Raw genomic sequence first — 20,754 nt, forward strand, 5'->3', positions numbered from 1 at the left:
AAAATGTGGTCACAGTACAGGCTGCAGTGGCTCTGTCAAGGGATCTGATATGGGAACTCATATCTCAAGCAGTTTCTGAGAGCTGCAATTTCCTGCATGTGAGCAAAAGTCATCATCAGACTTCAGTAAGCACTACTGTTATGCTTGTGGCTCCCAGCTCAGCTATGAGGGCAGCCTGGACACAAAGAGCTTCCCCCAGGTTAAGCAGCACTCTCGCTGGGGAGAATTGGGGGAAGGTTTGAGGGAGGAAAGCAAAGTATGACTATTAGAGAGAAAGAAAAAAATGGTGAGGTGGGAAAGGTGCCTAAAATGTGAGAGGAAAAAACAGGAAAGAAAAACAGTGGGAGAGAGAGGAAAGTTTAAGAGAAAAGGCAGGACGGTGTGATGAGCAGGACAAAGAAGTCCCTGGTATTTGCTAATGTTCAGGCTGAAGAAAAGCTGCATAGCCTGTTTCCCTGCTGGCTCCACCAGGCAGAGTGAAAGACTGTACAAGCTGTTTTGTTGCCTGTTCCTACTTCTGGCTCCTCTCTGCTGTGCACTCTCCCTCATTCAGACAACCACAACCTTAGACAGTTCCAATATCATTCCCTCTCCCTGCTTCCTAGCCTCTCCCACTGTTTCCCTTGTCTCTCTTTGCTTCTTCTCCCCTGACTACATACAGGAGTATCCTGGGTCTGTTATATAAACCCAAGGCATTCCAGTAATGTGACTGATAATGTCCTTCTTCACCACCATAACATCAACATCTTTCATGGCAACACTGTAACTTACCTACCTACCTTCACCATGATCCTCTCTCACTTCAAGCCATCCATCTATTCTGTACTCCTGTAGATACATCTGCCCTTTCTTCTTCATCCCAAAGACTCACTGGGCATGTTTACGCAAGACGCTGACTGCACAGAAGCCAAAAAAATACTGCGTAGTAGTGCATCACAGCACACACAGAGCTAATATGCTACTATACAGCTATTAATAGCTATTAAGCTATTGTGCAGCAGCGTCACCTAAAAGACAGTGCTACTACCTGGTAACTTTGCTTACTGCACATTTATTTAGTACTTGCTCTAAATAAATGCGCAACAATGACTGTGCAATAGCGTCCCACGTAGACACACCCACTGTGCCCTTTTTAGCATAACAGCTATGCAGTCAGTAGTTATAGATTGTCACTGGGCCTGCAGATCAGAAAAATTGTGACAGCTGCTGAACATGACACTCTGGGGCTAATCAAAATGAGTGTCATGTGTTCTGCTGCAGTCCAAAATAGACATGTTTGTGTTTTATGTGGTTGCAATTGCTACAGCATCTAGCATATAAGCAGCTGGGGAGCAGTGAAATTTAAGCAGGGTTTGGGTACTGCAAGAGGTGACAGAGAGCTTCAGTCATATTAATGGTTACTATGTGTGCAGGCCAGGAGCAGTCCGAGGCCCTTTTTTCACGCAACGGGCTGTGGCCAGCAGCCCGGACACGCCGGCTCGGGGAAGACAGGCGGCACACTAGAATTAGGCACGGATGCTTAGTGGTTGATTTAAGATTATTTTACTTACACTGAAGATGGTCGCGGTGCAGGCAGGAAAACTTGCTTGAGTTGCGGTTACAAAACAAAACAAAAAACTCGAACCTGCAGAACGTAAGGGTACGTCGCAATGGGGTTTCGGCGACGGGAGATGAACAAAAACCTCAGGAGTACGTCGCAATGGGCTTTCGGCGATGGGAAGAAAAAAAACTGCAGGACTCGAACCCCGGGTAGAGCTCTGGATTCACTCACACGAAGTTTGCTAGGCTCCGTGGAACTTTGCGCGCAGGGAAGGGTACGTCGAGGGATCAAGCGGCGACGGGGAGAGGCGAGAGGTTGATCAGACCCCTATAGCCTTCTTGAGATACACGCTGGGTCCGATAGGCTCCGCAGCGCTTAGAGATCTTCACGAGACGTGAAGTTCTCCTCCTCCTGATGGTCGTGGAGTCCTCCAACTTGGGCGGAAACCACTCAAGCCTCTTATACGGCTAGCAAGCCAATCACTAGCCGCCATGTAGGAATAATTTAGAACTGACCAATAGTGGGGTACAAATCTGAATACAAATGGCGGGAACTCCTTGCAATGTGCATTTCTGTGTTGCAACGAAGAAATGCACCCTGCAAAGAAAGCTACAAGTGGCGGGAAATAATTCAGCAGTGCCGAAGCGCACACAAACAAAAATCACACCCTTGGGTTTTGACATCCCCCCTTGCTGAAGGCATAGCTGAATTATGCTGCACGCTCGTCACTTGGGTTATCAAGAGCTCTTACCATGGGTTGTCGAACTAAACGGGTAAACACAAAATCCACTAACATAAGAAGTTCGTCCTCTAGGGATTGAACCAAATAATAACCAACACAAATGCATATACACATAATCAGATTCATAATGAAAAACTGCACGATCAGGGCTTCAGTAGGCGTCATGGCGAAGTTGCGCTTTAGGCCCTCACTCCTTCCGATGATGTTATGCTTCTTGGGGCTTCTCTTCACCACGCACTCTGAATTCCGGATCTGTAAATAAAACTCTCAAAAAATAAGTTAACGTATCTCAAAATATTTACAAAATTTCCATGGAACTACACTATCATTTCTAAAACAGATAATACAGGTGTTTGCTACTTTAAACTACCCTCTCTTGCACACTCAACTAGATGAAATCATCGAGGAGCCGTCGTCTAATTCTTCTAGATATTGGAAACCTAACTCATAGGCCAGTTGCCATTGGCCTGCATCCCCTAAAATCCGAAGTTGTCACTTATTGAGTCCAGAACGCTGTAGGAGAAATCCAAACATGTATCGCTCCTCTGGTGTTCTCTGTGGCAATGATGGAAGGTCGGATTCATGATGTCTTGCGCCTTGAATCTTGGTCGGGTGTCGACGTTCCCGATAACTAGACAATCTTGTCTCCATCAGGATACGCAGTCGTGACAACTGACGAAGGAGGTTACTCACAGGTTGGTTCACCATTGGGTTGAGCAGAATCTAGAAGACGATGATGTTCTTTCACCCATAAACCTCAAGACAACTATCTATGCTGTGAATGGTCACTGGAACGGTTCCAGGATCTCATAGATGATGGTGAGGCCATGGTCTTATTCGCTGGAGTGATGTCAATCCCAGCGCACATGCTCTGGGGTTCCAGACACAGTATGAGACTCCGATGATTCCTAGCATGAGATGTTCTGCGCCAGTATGTTCTGGCCGTCCGTCATGCCATACATGGGCTTTCTGACCGACCAGTCCTGCAACAAGCACTGGCAGTGGAATAGGCCAGTGAACGTTAACCGCTACCATGTCGATGTCAGTGACATGTCCTCTACTCCACGAAGCTTGTCTGACCAAGAAGCTTGCTTCTTCCTGGTTCAGCAGGTCGGATCCAAGTTCCACGACCAAACGTCCCAACCATACAGCTAGAGTTTCTTCAGGTTGGATTCTTGATTCTCTGCACAAATCCTGTAGTTCAGTTCTGGTGCGAGTGTAATAGGTAGTAGCAACTTGGTTAGTTGTTGTTACAGGCTGGACTACTGCTGCGGGAGTCATTGATGCTGTTATTGCTTCAGGCAGGAGGGGCGGATGTGCTCCTCCGCTCGATTCTCCCCTCCGTCGGCAAGAAGGCGTGGTCGCCGAAAGCAACGCTGCATCAGTGGGCGGGATCGCCGGAAATGACGCTGCATCAGTGGGCGGAGTCGCTGACCAAACTCTCACGGGTTCCTCCGAAGCTCCACCCTTCTCTTTCGGTTCTTCCACGCGGTCTCCCTCTTGCTCGGCACCATCTTGGTGTGGCGTTTCAGGATTCTCTTTCTCACCCGCTGCTTTGACCGCTCGAACGGCCATACGCAGCTGGGCTTTCAAACTTAAATTCTTATGCATTAGATCGGTTACAGTACGAAAAGTTGCAGTTAACACTCCCCCTTTGTCGTATTGTGGGGCCACCCTCTCATCCGCGGCACGTTCCTCCATCTCCAGATCTTCGCGCAGCTCGGATGGAAGCTCGTGACCCCTTAGTCTAGACGCCAGCATAAAGGGGGCGAACCGGTCGATCGGCACCGGTTCTTCACTCTCCCGAGCACATCTTAGGCAACGGGCACACTCCTGGGTGAGGGTCGGGTTTACTTCGCCCGCCGGGTTGACTCTGGCGAGGGACACAGTGTCGAGGGGCCTGAACAGGACCCGCTCATTGCTCATTATACACCCGAATGCCGTGGGGTGCAGATACACTTCCCTCTCTTTCTGGGCTCCGTCTTCGGAAGCTCCCTCTTCTCCCTTCAGCGAAAGACGTCCGCTGATAAATCTCTCACCCGTTCCTCCCACCTGGTGGTAAGCGATATGCGCCTCCAGTTCCATAAAGTTTTCTACTTGGCGTTTTCCACTGCGCCAAGGGCAGTTCTTAACTAATTCTAGCTCCAGCGTGCTTTCCCTGGATCCCATCCTCGTCGCCATGTGCGGGCCGGGAGCAGTCTGAGGCCCTTTTTTTGCGCGGCGGGCTGTGGCCAGCAGCCCGGACATGCCGGGTCGGGGAAGACAGGCGGCATGCTAGAATTAGGCACGGATGCTTAGTGGTTGATTTAAGATTATTTTACTTACACTGAAGATGGTCACGGTGCAGGCAGGAAAACTTGCTTGAGTTGCGGTTACAAAACAAAAGAAAAAACTCGAACCTGCAGAACGTAAGGGTACGTCACAATGGGGTTTCGGTGACGGGAGATGAACAAAAACCTCAGGAGTACGTCGCAATGGAGTTTCGGTGATGGGAAGAAAAAAAACTGCAGGACTCGAACCCCAGGTAGAGCTCTGGATTCACTCACACGAAGTTTGCTAGGCTCCGTGGAACTTTGCGCACAGGGAAGGGTACGTCGAGGGATCAGGCGGCGACGGGGAGAGGTGAGAGGTTGATCAGACCCCTATAGCCTTCTTGAGATACACGCTGGGTCCGATAGGCTCCGCAGCGCTTAGAGATCTTCGCGAGACGTGAAGTTCTCCTCCTCCTGATGGTCGTGGAGTCCTCCAACTTGGGCGGAAACCACTCAAGCCTCTTATACGGCTAGCAAGCCAATCGCTAGCCACCATGTAGGAATAATTTAGAACTGACCAATAGTGGGGCACAAATCTGAATACAAATGGCGGGAACTCCTTGCAACGTGCATTTCTGTGTTGCAACGAAGAAATGCACCCTGCAAAGAAAGCTACAAGTGGCAGGAAATAATTCAGCAGTGCCAAAGCGCGCACAAACAAAAATCACACCCTTGGGTTGTGACACTATGATCTAATTATAACATGTTAAATGTAACGTGTGTCACAGTACTCAGAGGGATAGTAAAATAGGCTACTGCGCATTAAGCATCACTTTAAAAATGTGCGCTTTCAGTACTATGCATTAGGGCAGCCTAATATGCATTTATTTAGTACCTTACATTGGAGGCACTAAATGTAATGCACATTAGGAAAAGTGCATTAATGCACCTGTAGATGTGCCCATTGAGAAATATTTTGGGTACTAGAGCAGATATGGCATGCTTGACTGCAGCTGCTTTATCTTTAAATAAAGGATAAATAATAGGCTATTACTTCAAATTACCAGTCTTGCTTTTCACACTTACTTTTTCTTAACCCAGCACTGCCTAATAATACTTTCACCTTTGTCGCCTACTGCATGTGTCTGGATATGCCCGATGGGTGCATGTGTAGACATGCTCCCAGGCAAAGCTTATTGTGCCTTATTTTACTGCACAGTAAGCTTAAAGTGCATTAATAGTATGTGTAGATGTGCACACTGACTGGCATGTTTGGTAAACACATGGCTTTTTTTTTTTTTTTTTGCAGATTCCTGGGACTAGTCTATATTATAAATTGCTCCGGTTTATCTGAAACTGTATTGTCTCATGTGAACTCTATATGGAGAATTTTCAGATGTGTCTAACTTCTACCTAATCTCTATTATGATCCAAAAGAGGGGTAGGGAGGTACCTAAAGCCCCAGATGGGGTTGATCAGGGGTGAGCAAACTGATGGATCTGGCTGGTAGCCGGACTCCATTTCCTAGCAGCCCCTGGGGAACTGCTGTAGGGCTGGGGCTGGGATTTTGTGGCAGTGACAGAGGGGTCCAGAACTGGGGCACAGCATGCTGCCTGCATGCTCCTGCCTGGGGAAACCCTGGGCCCATCCTTCCTGGGGCTCCATGGAAACCATGTGCAGTGGCATAGGCTGGGGTGCTGGGAAATGGAGTCCAGCACAGGCTGAATCCAAGGATTGAATCCTGCAGCCACAGTTACCTTCAGTTCTAAACATGCTTGTGTTTCTGTATAATAACTTCATGGTTAGAGCAGCCACCCAAGAAGTGGGATTCTCTCCTTAGCCACAAGGGATTTATTTTGAATGTTTATATATACTAAGTCAGGGGTGGCTAGCTTGCAGAACAGGTGCTACAAGTGGCACAGGCAGCCTGTGTGGCATATGATAGATCGGGGGGGGGGAACACAGCAGCGATAGAGCAGGAAGCAGAAAACAGCAACAGACTGAGTGTGGAGCATAAGGTAGGGAACGGATATCAAAGCAACAGATCAGGCAGGGGAAAGGGATCACAGTGGCCCCTGGAAGGGTGCAAGGCTTACCTTGTAGCACATCTACCAAAAAGCTTGGCCCCCAATGAATTACATTATGCACTAACATAGAATTACCTATTTTTCCTTTAGCTTTAGGCTCTGACCCTCTCGTCTTTGCTGTGGGTTATAGAGATGTGGGGACCCCAAGTCATGTGTCAGTCCATTGGGTGGTTCCTGGAGCCAGAGGTGTCACGGAGGAATTAGCTTCATAAACAAAATCCTGAGGGGATGATGGCCTGTTTGAAACAGAAAGTTCTGTTATTATGAGAGAATTTTCCAGCCAGGGCTTGTCATATTCTAGGTAAACATTAACGAAGGAAATACACATTGAGTCAAAGAGAATTTCTCAACCTAGAGAAGTGGCACCTGATTATATTAAATCTCAAGCTTGCTTGCAACTATTTCTGATAAGAGTAACTCACAGAGTCAGCTTTTTCACTAACAATATGTTCCAGGCCTCTGGGAAAGAAAGATTATTACGGGTCAGGGGACCTCTGGAGCCCGTTTGAGCTTGGAATCTGTTATGGGGCATAAAAAATTCTCAAATGCATAAGGGTCATCAGCTCACAACAAAAGAGTTTTGACCAAAGAACCCAGGTGTGGTTAAACCCTCTGAACATCTCAGAAACTTCAGAGGTCAAACACAGCAAGTCCAGCTCCCAGCCCTTACCAAAGGTTGCCCCAAAATTTAAAAAAGGGGGGAAAAATGGATTTTGGCTTTCCTGAGTCTCCCATCCTCAAACACACTGCCAGGGCTCCCAGTGAAGCAGGGGCCAGAATCTGGGACTTAGCATGGCATGGGTTTCAGCATGTCACGCTAAGCTCTGAGTCTTTCCTCCCCGCAGCTCTGGCACTTGTCAGCTGAGCTCTGCAGTCCATCTGAGCTTGGCATGGGTTGGGGGGCAAAAAAAATAAAAATTGAAAACTCACAAAGGCTGTAATTCTTACTTCCAAGTATCATATCAATACCACCAGGCTTGAACTCATAACCTCTTAGTTACCAGCAGGTCACATGAGCCCCTGGATGACAAAGCATGGCCAGGGGCCAACCCCTGTGAACTTCTCAATAACTTTTAGCACCCAAAAATACTCTACTTAATAATAATAAAAAAAATTAATGAAAAAAAAAGTGCCTTATGTGAGGGTCCTCTGCCTACCCGGAAATGGCCACAGGCAGCCACAAACTCCCCTTTTTATCTACCACCCTCATTCTCAGCCCCAAATCTTCTATGCAAGCCTGCAGGGCAGCTGGCATTTGGACACTAGGCCCTCAGTGTCCTACTGCACATTAAGTGTCACTTAAAAAATGTGTGCATTCATTACCACACATTCAGGCAGCCTAACACACAGTTCTTGTGGTCCTCAGATTGAAGGTGCTAAATTTAATGAGCACTATAAAAAGTGCCTTAATGCAAGTGTAGATGTGCCCACTGGTGCAAACATATCCCAAATGTCTGGAACTTACAGATCAGTGCAGGGGCTTTTCAAGGGGATGCAGTTGGTTTGGATTCCTCCTCCTGCTGTTTGTGCTGAATCTGTGGGCAAAACATCAGATTTAGTTCATTACAGAGATGGTACTACACCTTGGGAACTCTGTCCAAACTACCTTGAAATTACAGCATAAATTCTACCCATGCCCTCAGTGTAGAAAGGTAATTTTCAAATTCATAGAAAGAGATACTCCTTTACTAGCATTTTAGTCATCTTTCTCCTCTTTTTTTAAAGGAAAATTTGCTGCAGAACTAGACAAATTTCAGGCTCTTCTCCAGAGTAAAATCTTTTCCAAAAAGGTCAGGGACTTGCAGAATATCTTGGTTGCTTTTTCTTTCTCAATAACTTTGAAAGCCATTATGGATAAAACTAAATCTGAGTGAATGAGCATATGTGTTTCAAGTACAGATGATACTGCTAGCTTTTCTACTGACAGCTTTGCACAGTACAGAGAAGTAATATCTCTGTCATAAGAAATGGGGAAAGCCAAACTTCATCTTAAGGATATGTGACACCACGTGGTCAGTACATGCTATACAGCCTTCCTTTTGCCTGATCCATGGTGAATCAATGTTCACGAGAGTCCCCAGATAAATCAAGCTGCTCTTTTGTGCAAGTTGTAGAAATGTATGCTTCTAGCTTTGCTTCAGTCCATCATAAAAAAAGATATGAAGAGCATGGAGAGACTATGCTTGTGGTCCTTTATATAAAAAATTAGGAAATCTTGCTAATATTAGAAAACAATGAATAAGCATATCCGTGGTGGTGCTAACTCCCCTGTCCTACAGGACAGCATGTGGCAGGGAAAATCTCCCTCTCAGCAGTTCAGGGGACCAAAGGTATTATTCCCTTGAAATCTAAGGGAGCAAGAGTGAGCCCAAAGTAAGACCTGACCTGGGGACTGCAGAGGCCCTTTAAGGGACAGGGATCCTTGTCTAGTGAGGCCACAATCTCATAATTCTCCAGCATGACATCCTGTCTTTTTGGACTATGAAGAAGGAAAGATGCAGATAATAGGGGTATCAATTTCCTCTCCCCCAAAGCCATGGCTGGTACTGTTTAGGCCTCCTGCACTTCCTGGATGCTCCCCAAAAGCACTCACAGAGCTCTTCTTTGTGGGGATGTTCTCTGCTCTGCTCACACATGCAATGGGGAGTCTTCCCTGGTCACCCTCCCTCCCCCCCCGGTGCTAACCTTGATCCCAGACCTGCCCTTGAGGCATCAAGGGGGACCACAAAGACTTTGTCAAAAGATGGGGTTATGCAGAGCCACCTCCCTCACAGGTCACTGGCCCCTGAAAAAACAAGATTTCGCCTCTCAAATACCTGCCCAGCCACAATGCCACCAGCTCAGAACCAGGTTCTGATGTAAGGGAAAATCAATCCCACATAGAGCCCATTCAGGGCTGCAGGTGCAAGAATTTCCTCCCGTGGATCCCCCTCTTCCTCTGGCTTCTCCACGCTTGTTTTTAGAGGTGGTAACATTTTTACTCCTCCTGGGAATAGAAACCAGAAATGGTTCAGTATGTGCAGGGTTTGCTCAGAAAAGGTGTAATGGCTTAGTAATGGCATGTACTTGTCTCTTCTTTGGGGTGCGGCTGAGGGGACAAGTCAGTGACAATGCCTCTACATGTATCCCCTCACATGCAGGTGATCTGAACCCAGTTCCTTATTTAAGGATGAGTACTACCCAGAGCGAGGCAGACTGGACATGAGGCGGTGTATTACTTGAGAACAAAGCTATGTGCCACCCACTTCACAGTGAGGGTCACAGAAATGTGCCAGCTGGCATCACCTCTAACATGTAGCCAGTCAAGGCCTTGCTTCCACTCTAATGACTGCCATATTTACTCGAATCCAATACAAGGTTTCCTGCCCCCTTCAGTGTGTGACTCCAGACTCAGACAACCGGGAACGACTCTGCATGGAGTCAGACTCAGCCTGCCGTCCTTGACCCCACACCTCTGGGTTGGTCTACAGACCCAACCAGCACACAGGGCTCACAGCAGGTGCGGGACCAGGCTCTGCTACTTAGCTGCTGCCATTCACCTACCTCAGTTGAAGATTTTATTTTTCCTTCAGGCTTCCCTTCAAAAAATCAAGAAGCGTACTATGTATTTCTCCTTGTTTGCACATAGAAAAAAGTCCGTATCTTTCAAGGATCTCATTCTTTTAGGCATGTAATAATCTTTAAATTTGGACAGCCTTCTGCTCAAATGTATATTTTGGCCCACTGAAAGTGTTAAGGTGTGCTCCTCCATGACATGCAACAAGATTGAGGATTTGACTTTATCGCTTTTGTCTTCTTCCCTTGTGACTACTTGGTACCACTCAGACCTTTGCCTGCACACCTTCCAGTTCTCTGCTACATTGCCCAGCAACAGGATAGCTGGAGGTTGCAACATTTCCACAACTGTTCTTTTACTTAGACAGATGGTTTTCAACCTAATTGGACTTGAGGCACCCCTCCATAACTCGTGTGAATTAGAGGCAACTGATTTATACATTACAGTGCTTACCTAGGACCACAGTGCTTATATATTGTAGTACTTGCCAGTGCCCCTGGTAAGGGACCAAAGCTGGAGGTTCCTGGCTAAAGGGTCTTGTTTCTTTGCTTAAGGTCAGAACGACGACCATATTTGGGGTCAGAAAGGAATTTTACCCCATGGTCAGACTGGTCCAGACTGTGGGGGTTTTACCTTCCTCTATAGCGGGGGGTGTGGCCCCCTGGCCCAGATCTCTTGAGGCTATACTGACACTTCATAGAAACAGGCGGTTGGCTGCTGTGGTTCCCTGCTTCACCTTTGACAGGTTAGGGTGTTAGGTCTGCATTGTGTCAGGGTTGGCGGTAGTCTTAAGTAGAGTTTAAGATGATGGTTTGTATGGGATGGTTTGGATAGAGATGATCCTACCTGAGGCAGGAGGTTGGACTAGGTGACCTCAGGAGGTCCCTTCCAGCCCAACTTCTCTGTGATACGTCCTTGCAGAGGGACCAGGCAATGGGGATGGGGGATCAGCCAGGCAGCAACGAGCCTGAGCCTGTACTTACCTGCTGATTTTCTCACACTTTGTGTATCTCCTCCCATCTCACCCTGCAAAGGATCTGGCAGCTGCATCACTCTGGCTGAGCATTAGGGACTCAAGCTGTAATGGTGCAGGTAGGCCACTCAGAGTGAGTGACCCTGGCCCTTCCAGTCCTGGGCTCTGGCTTCTTTAGTTTGGGTCTCAAAGCCTGCCAAGCTCTCTCACCTGATCGAGCACCAGGCAGAGTTCAGTAACCACAGGTGGGCAAGGAAGAACCAGACAATGAGCTCAAGCAAGAAGCCATAGGCCACCTCTGAAGCCCCTCTGGGGCTCCAATGGTTGCCTTGTTGAGAGACCAGCTGTACTACCCATCTCTTCCCATACCAGCCACCCCCACAGCAGCAAGGTCGGGCAGGGCAGGCCAGAGCCAGGCTGTACTCAAGCAAAGGACCCCTACCTCGTCCTGGCTCCTGCACTCTGCAGCATATGCTAGGGAAAGGGACCGTCCCTCTCCCCCAGCCCTGTGGCAGCCTCCTGGGCCAGGGCTGGGCTCCCACAGCTGTGGGTAGGTGGGTGATGGCAGCAGGGGGTGGGAGGCTCCACCCCTGTGTGAAGAGCACCAGGAGCAGGAGCATCCTCCACCCTCTGTGCCTGTCTGGAGCCCCAGGACCAGCAGCCAGAAAATAAATGCAATCCCAAGGGAGGCAGAGGGGGATGGGGGAGGGGCAAGGGAACAGTGGCACCAGCCTGCATAGGCGGCTGCTCACGCTCAGTATGGGGCAAGGGGCTGCCCTGGGCGATCTGGGCTGGGGTGAGGCAATGGCAGTGGGCAGTGACACCCACTCCTCACCACGGAAAGCTGAAGTCTCCAAGGGGAGGTGGGGCAGGGCCTACTATGGCCTGGCTGCGCGAGGAGACAATGCCCTGATGATGCAGACAAGACTGAACCCCCCCATTATCCCCCTCACAGAAGCCCACAAGCCTCAGCCAGGCTAAGCGCTCCACAAGGGCCGGGGCTTGGACTCACTGGTGCCTTGAGCTCCCAGCCCTCTTGCAGGCAGAGCCAGAGCACTGCAGGTAGGCCAAGGGAATGCCCCAAGGGCCACAAGAGCACAGGGTAGGAACGGCCCCCACAGGGTCACCCAACTCAGCCCCCTGTGTGGGGTGAGAGACCCCTGACTGAACCTGCCCAGTCTAGCAGCTGTCCAGCCTGCTCTGCGAGCCCTCCAAGCATAGAGGTGCTGCAACTTCTCTGTGCAGCCTGGGCTGGTGACCACAGGAACTGGAAACCTTGGCCAAGAGGCTCTGCTTTATTTTCCCTGCTCCACAAGAGGAAAATAATTCTTACACCAACACAGATTCAACCACCACCAGCACCGCAGTGCTGCCCCGATTCAGGCCCTCCCAGCCTGCTTGGTTCTCCAGCTCCCTTTGTCCGTGGGATGAGTTGCTGCCTCCACTTCCAAACCCCTATACACAATCTAAGGGCAATGCAGGGGCTAAGGAAAGTCAAAAGCTTTGAATGGTCAGGGAGAGTTGCAAAAGCAGCTACATTAGTCATAAAAGCATCCTGTGGCTTGCACATTGGTCCTACTCCAGCCCTAATATAGTCACTACTTTGCTAATCAGGTGGCAAATCCCCCAAAGCAGGCTATGCAGACATTTCAGAGATGGGGCCCTTCGTGGCCTTCCTCAATAACACTCAGCTGCCTCAACCCAGAAAGCCAGAGCTGTTGTCAGACACAACATATGAGGGGCAGTTCTATTTTCTTCTCTTTACATAGAGATAGTTCATGAGACCCAAAGACATCTCCCACTGCTGGCTCCCTCATGACCTGGGATGACTCATATCTGTACTTCCCAGTGCTGCCTCCTCCTCCAGTCTGTACCAGCCCCTCTCTACTGTCACCCAAACCACTTCCCCACCTGCAGTCTTTACCTAGACACTCGGCCAGTGATGTACGCTCAGCTCACCCTCTTGAGTGGATTCTCTTGTGTCTAGTAAGGTATGACCAAAGGTATGACCCTATGGGGTCTCTAGGCTCTTGTGCATTTTCCAGTTGTTCCTCCTGAAGCTCTTCCTGCAGTCACGGGCAGATCTAGGATTAGAAAAGGGGAGATGCAACCCACACCCACCTTTTCCAGGGATGGTGAAAGCAGCCTGCCAAAGGCAGCGGGGCAAGCTCCTTGCCCCATGGCTGGGCAGAACCCCAAGCTTGGCTGCCCTGGGGTTCCCAGCAGAAGTGGAGGAATGGGACAGGAAGCAGAGAGCAGCCCTTTCCCTGGCCTGTGGTGAGAAGCTGGGGATATCCTGTCTGCCCTCACTACCCACTCCTCCTTCAAACAGATCTTACAGAGTTGTTGCAGCCATGGAGGCAGCAGCAGGGAGTCAGGGCAGAGGTATAGCATGCCTGGGGCAGAGCAAGATTGGGGCTGGGGAATATTATGCTGACTGCCAGAGAGCAGGAGTGTTACCTGGCATGGCTTGGGCCCCCCATGCTCCAACTGTTGCGTGGGTGTAGGCACGGGCTCCAGCTGCTGCAGCTGGGACAGGCAGTAGCATCTCAGTCCCCAGAGAATCTACACTGTAGGGACTGCTGAAACCAGTGTAAAGGGAGCCCATGCCCCATAAACAGCAGCCTAAGCCCATGCCTGCACCACACTAACAGCTGGAGTGTGGGGAACCGAAATCATTGCAACCAACAGTCAAAACCAGTGCTACTCTCCTGTAGTCAGCATCACATTCCCCATACCCTGCTCTGACCAGACCTGCCACCACCATAGCTGCAGCAAGTCTGACCAGCACAGAGATGGAGAGAACCAAAGAGAAGCTATGGGGCCTCACATCAGGTCCCACAACCCCAATCAGAAGTTGGGTCCCTCCCTGCCCCTCTACACCTGCAGAAGGAATCAAAGGGGGGTGCAACCTCACCCCTGCCTCCCCCAGATCCACCCCTGCCTGCAGTCAATTCCAGTTTTTTCATGTGGGGTTACATGATGTACAGCAAGGGAAATGCTCCAAGCATCTTCGCCCACATTTACAGCACGTGTGAGTTCTCTGTGTGGATTAGACAATGGAGCACCAAGTCCCCCACATGAAGCTTTTCCCATAGCTGGGCCACATATGTGGCTTCTCCTGCAAGTGTACTACACAACATGCACGAAGCTTCAGCCAGGATCAGAAGTTTCTTCTACACATTCACCCAGTCTCTTGCTACAGGTTCTGGGCTGCACAACGGTCCCATGACAATCCTCCAGGCCTCCCTCTCAATGAGAGTGACTTCTAGGAGTCCTGCTGAGGTCACTTTGCCTGGAGAGTCTCTGGCTGGTCCTGACTCACACAAGCTTCTCCCTGTTCACGGCTCTGGGAAACGTGTCCTACAAATCTTCCCAGTGATGCCCTACTTGCTTCCACTTGCTCAGGACACGGCTGCTGGGAGTTCTCACTCACTGCCCCATGGCCTGCTGAGAGAGAGAGAGAGAGAAAGCAGACAGGAGTTACTGTCCATGCTAGAGGCAAAAGGCACAGGAAAAGGAAACTTAAAATAACTGACATGAACACTGTAAAACCAGGGACTGAATCCCTCAAACTTTTCATCCGAGAGGATCTGTTCTGCTTCCACCTCCTACTGGAACCCTTGGGAGGTGGGATCTGCAGAATGGGGGTGGGGGTTAATCACATACACAGGAAATCCAGGAGCAACTTCACTCATGAGGACGCCAGCCCTTGCTAAGGATAACTGTGACTTGGATAGGATGTGGGGGACCTGAGGGAGCAGGGAGGGCTCAGGGGCTGGAATCCCAGATGTCGGCATCACTGACTGACAGCTACTGTGCCTGTTAAATCAATTCCTCACCTGTGTGCATGTTTCTCAGGATCTCCCTTTCTTCAGTGCCTTTCTGATCTGGGCCCCATGGCTCTTCCCCCTGTTCCAGCTGGGAGATCACATCAGGTTTGGGAATGGGAAATCCAGCTCCAAGGGGAGAAGACAGACAAGACCAGGGTGTTACAAGTGACAGGGTGCATAGCAGCAAGCAGGTTTCCAAGGACAGGGCAGAGAGGGAGAATGGAGCAACCTGTCAGTGGCCATGGTCCTGCCATTACCCCTCCACTCCAAAGCAAGACTCCATCCCAGATCAGGACACCCCTGTTCCCCATTCCCCAACCCACTGGGGTTAGAACACCTTTCCACTGCAAAGCTAGAGCCAGGATTCCTGCTCTCTAACCTTCAATCTATGTCATGGCTCTGGTTGAGGGGTAATAGAGGGGCACTTTGGGAGAGAAGCACAGGCACAGGAGTACCCACTGACATCACCGATCACCCTTGAGGGAAGCGGGAAACAAGGTATAGGCTGGAGGACCTGGGCCTGTGTCATGCTTCATATGCACGACAGCAGATGGGGCTCTTTACCACAGCATCTCCTTCAAACAGATGCTCTGTAGGAGCACTTCACCCACTTCTCAAAGGTCTCTACGGGTCAGACATGCTTCAAATGTTACATCTCTTCACAGCCTGAGACGTGAGATTCAGGGACCTCCACAGGCTGAGCCTTTTGTCTCAGGACTCCAGCACCCAGCACAGCTGTGCAGCCTCTTGTCTCCTCCTAACTGTGCTAAGACTCGAGACATCTCCGAGCCAATTTTGGAGAGGAAGGGACACGAAATCTGTGTTGGCAGGTCTCCATGTGTTTAAAAATATTAAGAAGTACACACACCCCAACCTCTGGAAACTCTGGGTATGGATTAGTGTCTACTTGGTGTTGCCCAGTTCTCTCTTCCACAGGACGGACTGCGGAGGGGAAAGACTCCCCATCTGGAGCTCTAGGCAACAAGAGGGCTGACCCCTCTGAAATGTAATTGACCAAGAAAGATCTGGGAGTAAAAATTGACCCAGGAGCTCCAGAGCCCCCAGCAGAGGCAGAAACCCTTACCCAGTGAGACTACCATCTCATAATTCTCAAACATGACATCCCTGTAGAGGGCTCTCTGGCTGGAGTCCAGCAAAGTCCACTCCCCTTTGGTAAAATATACAGCCACCTCCTCGAAGATCACTGACCCCTGAAACAACAGCAAAATTCCTCCTCTCGCATATCTCCCCGGGCACAATCCCACCAGCCCCCTAGAACAGGAAGGGATAGAAAATCCCCTTCCTCTGAGATCAAGGGACTTTTAATATATGGAACGAGGAAATTTGAGGAAAGCTTTTCTTAGCAACGGACACTTGAAGTGAGGAGACCAGAGACCAAAATGTGCACAATCACATCTTCCAACCAGATGAATTTCATTACCCTTCTCATAACTGTCAGAGGTGGTTTGGGAAACCTTCCAATGATATTCCCCATTCATCCTTGGTCAACGAGGCCACTACAAGAAAATAACTAAGAAGTGAGGGGGAATTAAAGGGTCTTATTCAAGACACTACTACTACTCTAAGTTTTAAAATGATGGAAGTGAGGATGCCCCTAATACAGATGGCTGCCAGCTCCACATGTTGCCAAGAATACTGAAGCTGTGGTCTCAACAGGAACGGGGTGGGAAGAACTCATAGGATCTGTTGACAGATGTAGAGATAGAGAGAGAGCCACCTGGAAAATGCCAATGGGAAAGGAGCAGGGGGTGCGCTAGGGTTGAGGCACACAGAAAAGATGCAGGTGACCCAGCAACGTATACGGACTGAGGAGACCCAGAAGGGAGCCAGTTGGCAGGTGCAGATCTTCTCCTGTAATGGGGCACACTTGCTTTGTACTGGGATGACTAGACAAATGCACATTCTCCACCTCTTTGGAGGTGACTTCCAACCACTCAATCATGAGGCAGTGGCTCTGGGAATGGCAGGTACTTGTCTTTTCATCAGGGTACAACTGGGGGAAGGGAGTCTTTGAAGATGCCTGTAGATCTTCACCTTCACATGCAGCTGAGCTAAACCCAGTTCCCTTATTCAACCACCTGTAAAACAAGAGGTGTATGGTGGAGGGAGGAGTGGCAAATTACATATAAGGCAGCAAATTACTCCAGAACAAAGCTTTGGGCTGGCTCTTCACACCGATGGGCACAGGCACTTGCCAGATGGCATTACTTAAAAGGTGCTTTCCACGTGCAGCCAGTCATAGCCCCAATTCCTGTTTAATAACTAAATAGGTCAACCTTTATTCCTGTAAGAATACAAACTAGTATCTGGCACCAGCTGCATGAACGGGTCTCTCCACACAGGGTTTGTGGTATGGCCTTTGCTCCTTATAGCAGAACAGCTTCTATTTCTCAGTCTCCTTTGTCCCTTTAGTGACTGCCTCACCCTCACCAGACCATTTCCCATGGGAAAACTGCCTGATAACCCCTCACCTGAGTTGGCACCCCTTCAGCCAGGTTTTTGCTCAGAAGCAAGGAGGAAAAGAATGGGAGTGATACATCCTTGTCTCTGTCTGGTTCTGGCTGTGAGAAGTCATCAGAGATGCCTGCAGACCTATACCCTATACCCATCTAAACCTAGTTCCTTATTCAAGCACCAGTATGAACAAGGAGGTATTGGAGGGGGAGGGTTGGAAATAGGACATGAGGTAGCACATTACTCAAAAACAAAGCTCTATGTCAGCTTTTTCCCATTGACAGTCACAGATGTGTCAACTAGTTTTACCCAAGATGTGTTTTCCACATACAATCAGTAACTGCCCCATTTCCTGCTAATGACTACATACGTTAATCTCTATTCCTGTAACAATATTCCAGTACTGGTGTCCAGCACCCAGCAGTACCCCGGTCTCTGTACATTAGTTTTGCGAAGCATCTTTTTCTGCTTACACTAGAAAGCCTGCCATTTCCCAGCTCCTTTAGCAACTGTTCCATCATCACCAGACTAAACCTCCATCAAGAAACTTCCCTGACAATCCCTCACCTGAGTCAGTGCCACTGCTGCCATTTCTCTTCCATATCCCCAGGAACTATGGGATGATTTGGAGTCAAAGGTGGACATGGGTCTGAAGCCTATCATTGGGGAGAGAAAGCAACAAGGGAAGAATTCAGATATGCCTTGAGGCTCTTGCTGCAGCCCAAATCCTCTCAGGTTTTATTTCTGGCTGGGAAAAGGCTTCAGAGAGCAACCAGTTAAAAAAGAACACTTATCCTCTGCTCAAGGGATCTCCAGGGCTGGGGCAGACAAACTGCAGGCACTCACATTTTCCCTCTGCATTTCCTCTTTCCCCCCTAGCCTGACAACCAGCCACCCCTGAAAACCAACCCAACCCTTCTACCTGTGCCTGGAAACACATCATGCCCCAGTGATACACAGCCATTCCTTGCAGCCCATGAGCTCATTGTGCAATCAAGTGCCTGTTTTCTACCTGGGGGCAGGACTTGCTGGGAGCTGAGAGCGACATCTGCCCTGCCATTTTTCCCCATATAGAGAGCTCTGGAAAGGCCATGTGGATGCTCTGAAGCTGAGTAAGTGAACTCATTTGACCAAAGCTGTCTCATCCAGCAGCGCAACTTTGAGGTTCCTCACCTGTGTGGATGCTCTGATGCTGCTTAAGGGAACGTCCCAGACGGAAGCTCTCCCCGCAGTCAGGGCATGTGTAGGGTTTCTCCCCTGTGTGGAGTTTCCGATGCTTAGTAAGACTCCCTTGGTACTTAAAACATTTCCCACAGTCAGAGCACAGGTAAGGTTCCTCCCCTGTGTGGAGTCTCCAATGTTTAGTGAGACTCTCTTGGTACCTGAAACACTTCCCACAGTCAGAGCACATGTAGGGTTTCTCCCCTGTGTGGAGCCTCCAATGCTTAGTAAGACTCTCTTGGTACCTGAAACACTTTCCACAGTCAGAGCACACATAGGGTTTTTCCCCCGTGTGAAACCTCCGATGCTTTGTGAGACTTTCTTGATACCTGAACCTTTTCCCACAGTCAGAGCACATGTAGGGTTTCTCCCCTGTGTGGTGCCTCTGATGCTTTGTAAGTTCATGTCCCAACCTGAATCTTCTACCACACTCAGGACACGAGTAGGGTTTCTCTCCCGTGTGGATCCTCTCGTGTTGAATGAGGCCATTCTTCCGTCTGAAACTTTTCCCACAATTAGGGCACACATAGGGTTTCTCACCCGTGTGGATGCTCTGGTGTTCAGTAAGTCCATACTTACGGGTGAAGCATTTCCCACAGTCAGGGCATATGTAGGGCTTGTCTCCCGAGTGGAGGATCTGATGCTGCAGAAGATCTGAGCTAGTGATAAAGCTTTTCTCACAGTCAAGGCATTTATAGGGTCTCATGCCAGTGTGCACTCTCTGATGTACAGAAAGCTTTGACCTGCGCTGGAATCTTCTGCCACAGTCAGCACATTCAAAGGGTTTCTCTTGACTGCAGATTCTTGGCTGGACCACGGCTCCTTTCTGGTCCCAGAAGCTACATCCACCAGGACTGGAATCAACACATCTCCCCTGGGAGAGATTTGCTTTCTGCCCCTTTAGTTTGTGCTGACTCTCATGGGCTTCTTTGTGCTCAAGACACTGGGGATCATCCCCTTTTGCTCTTCCCAGGACCGAGCTGCAGGGTTCTGCCTCCTCTGGGTAGGGCTGCTGGGGATTCTCCGCCTTGTTCTGGCTGAAGGTCTCTTTACTTGCTGAGATAGGAGGGAGGAGAGACAGAGAGAAAGAAGGCAGACATGAGACATTCTCTGGGCTTGACGAACAAGGAAAATGTAAAAGGGAGACAAAACACTAACTGCCAGAGGGACTGAAAATGCGAAGCTGAATGAATCCCCCTGAAGCCCTTCATCATAGGAGGAAGAGACACTCTGTCCTGTGTCTTAACCTGTGACTGGAGGGATCCTCTGCTGATATTAGTCAGCCTGGGGGCTTAAATGACATCTGTCATAGGGAAGCAGCACTTACTTAGGCACTTAACACCTGGGTGGGATGAGGCAGAACTGGGTGATGGGCCTGCAGATCCCTGGTGGGAATCTCAGCTGTCTGTGCCAGTGACAGATAGCATCTGTACCCACCTATCTGATTCCTCCCATGTGCACATGTTTCTCAGAAGTGCCCTTCCCTCCCAGCCCAGAAGATCAGGGATGCATGGATTTCCCCCATTCAGATGGGAGCTCACAAGGGATCTGGAAATCCAGCTCCATCCAAGAGGTAAGACCCAAGTTTCACAGTTCTAGTGACAGAGTGGGTTTCAAACCTGATGGACAGGCAGGTGCCCTTGAATAAGCCACAGAGACAGGAAAGATTACTGGAAATCATTTCAGGGGTGAGTTGGGTCCTGAGCAGCTGTCTCTACAGGAGATGCGAGGAACTCCACAAGCTGGGCCATTTCTTCCAGGACTCTGGCACAGCCCCTTTGTGACTCCTCCTATCTCCTCCCAAGTCTGTTGAGACCTAAAACTCTCCAGGCACAGGACCAGTCCTGGAGAGGATGGGAAGGATATATGAGGTGTATGCACAAATGTACAACAAGGCATGCCCACCCAACCTCTCCCTGGGAAGCTCCAGCATGGGGATCAATTCATACCTCCAGTGTGTCCCAGAACCTCTCATCTCATGGCAGGGACAGTGGAAGGGACAGTCTCTCTCCCAGGGCTACTACAAAGTATACAGCCACTTCCCCTGAAATCTAAGGGTCATCAAAAGAAACCGG

The 20,754-nt window shown here is 49.5% G+C and overlaps 2 protein-coding genes across 2 annotated transcripts in view; both read right to left on the reverse strand.

The window, feature by feature from the left end:
- Nucleotides 1-1,526: 1,526 nt before the first annotated feature.
- Nucleotides 1,527-12,369, reverse strand: LOC132244008 (uncharacterized). The gene is made up of 3 exons (XM_059714840.1): nucleotides 9,438-12,369; nucleotides 8,087-8,156; nucleotides 1,527-6,857 (listed from the first exon to the last, which is right to left on the reverse strand). Exon 3 carries the CDS (start codon nucleotides 4,527-4,529, stop codon nucleotides 3,090-3,092), a length of 1,440 nt encoding a protein of 479 aa, XP_059570823.1. The 5' UTR covers nucleotides 4,530-6,857; nucleotides 8,087-8,156; nucleotides 9,438-12,369; the 3' UTR covers nucleotides 1,527-3,089.
- Nucleotides 12,370-12,431: 62 nt separating this feature from the next.
- LOC102558225 (uncharacterized) overlaps nucleotides 12,432-20,754 on the reverse strand; it is a 29,162-nt gene continuing 20,839 nt past the window's right edge. Inside the window, exons 16-20 of the mRNA XM_059714912.1 lie at nucleotides 18,632-19,735; nucleotides 18,026-18,114; nucleotides 16,068-16,194; nucleotides 14,993-15,109; nucleotides 12,432-14,600 (exon numbers count right to left, since the gene is read on the reverse strand). Of these exons, the coding sequence (XP_059570895.1) occupies nucleotides 14,437-14,600; nucleotides 14,993-15,109; nucleotides 16,068-16,194; nucleotides 18,026-18,114; nucleotides 18,632-19,735 (1,601 nt within the window). The 3' untranslated portion in view covers nucleotides 12,432-14,436. The remainder of the gene's footprint in view (nucleotides 14,601-14,992; nucleotides 15,110-16,067; nucleotides 16,195-18,025; nucleotides 18,115-18,631; nucleotides 19,736-20,754) is intronic.

The sequence above is a fragment of the Alligator mississippiensis genome, chromosome 11 (assembly GCF_030867095.1).
Source record: "Alligator mississippiensis isolate rAllMis1 chromosome 11, rAllMis1, whole genome shotgun sequence".
In the NCBI taxonomy this organism is placed as follows: Eukaryota; Metazoa; Chordata; order Crocodylia; family Alligatoridae; genus Alligator; species Alligator mississippiensis.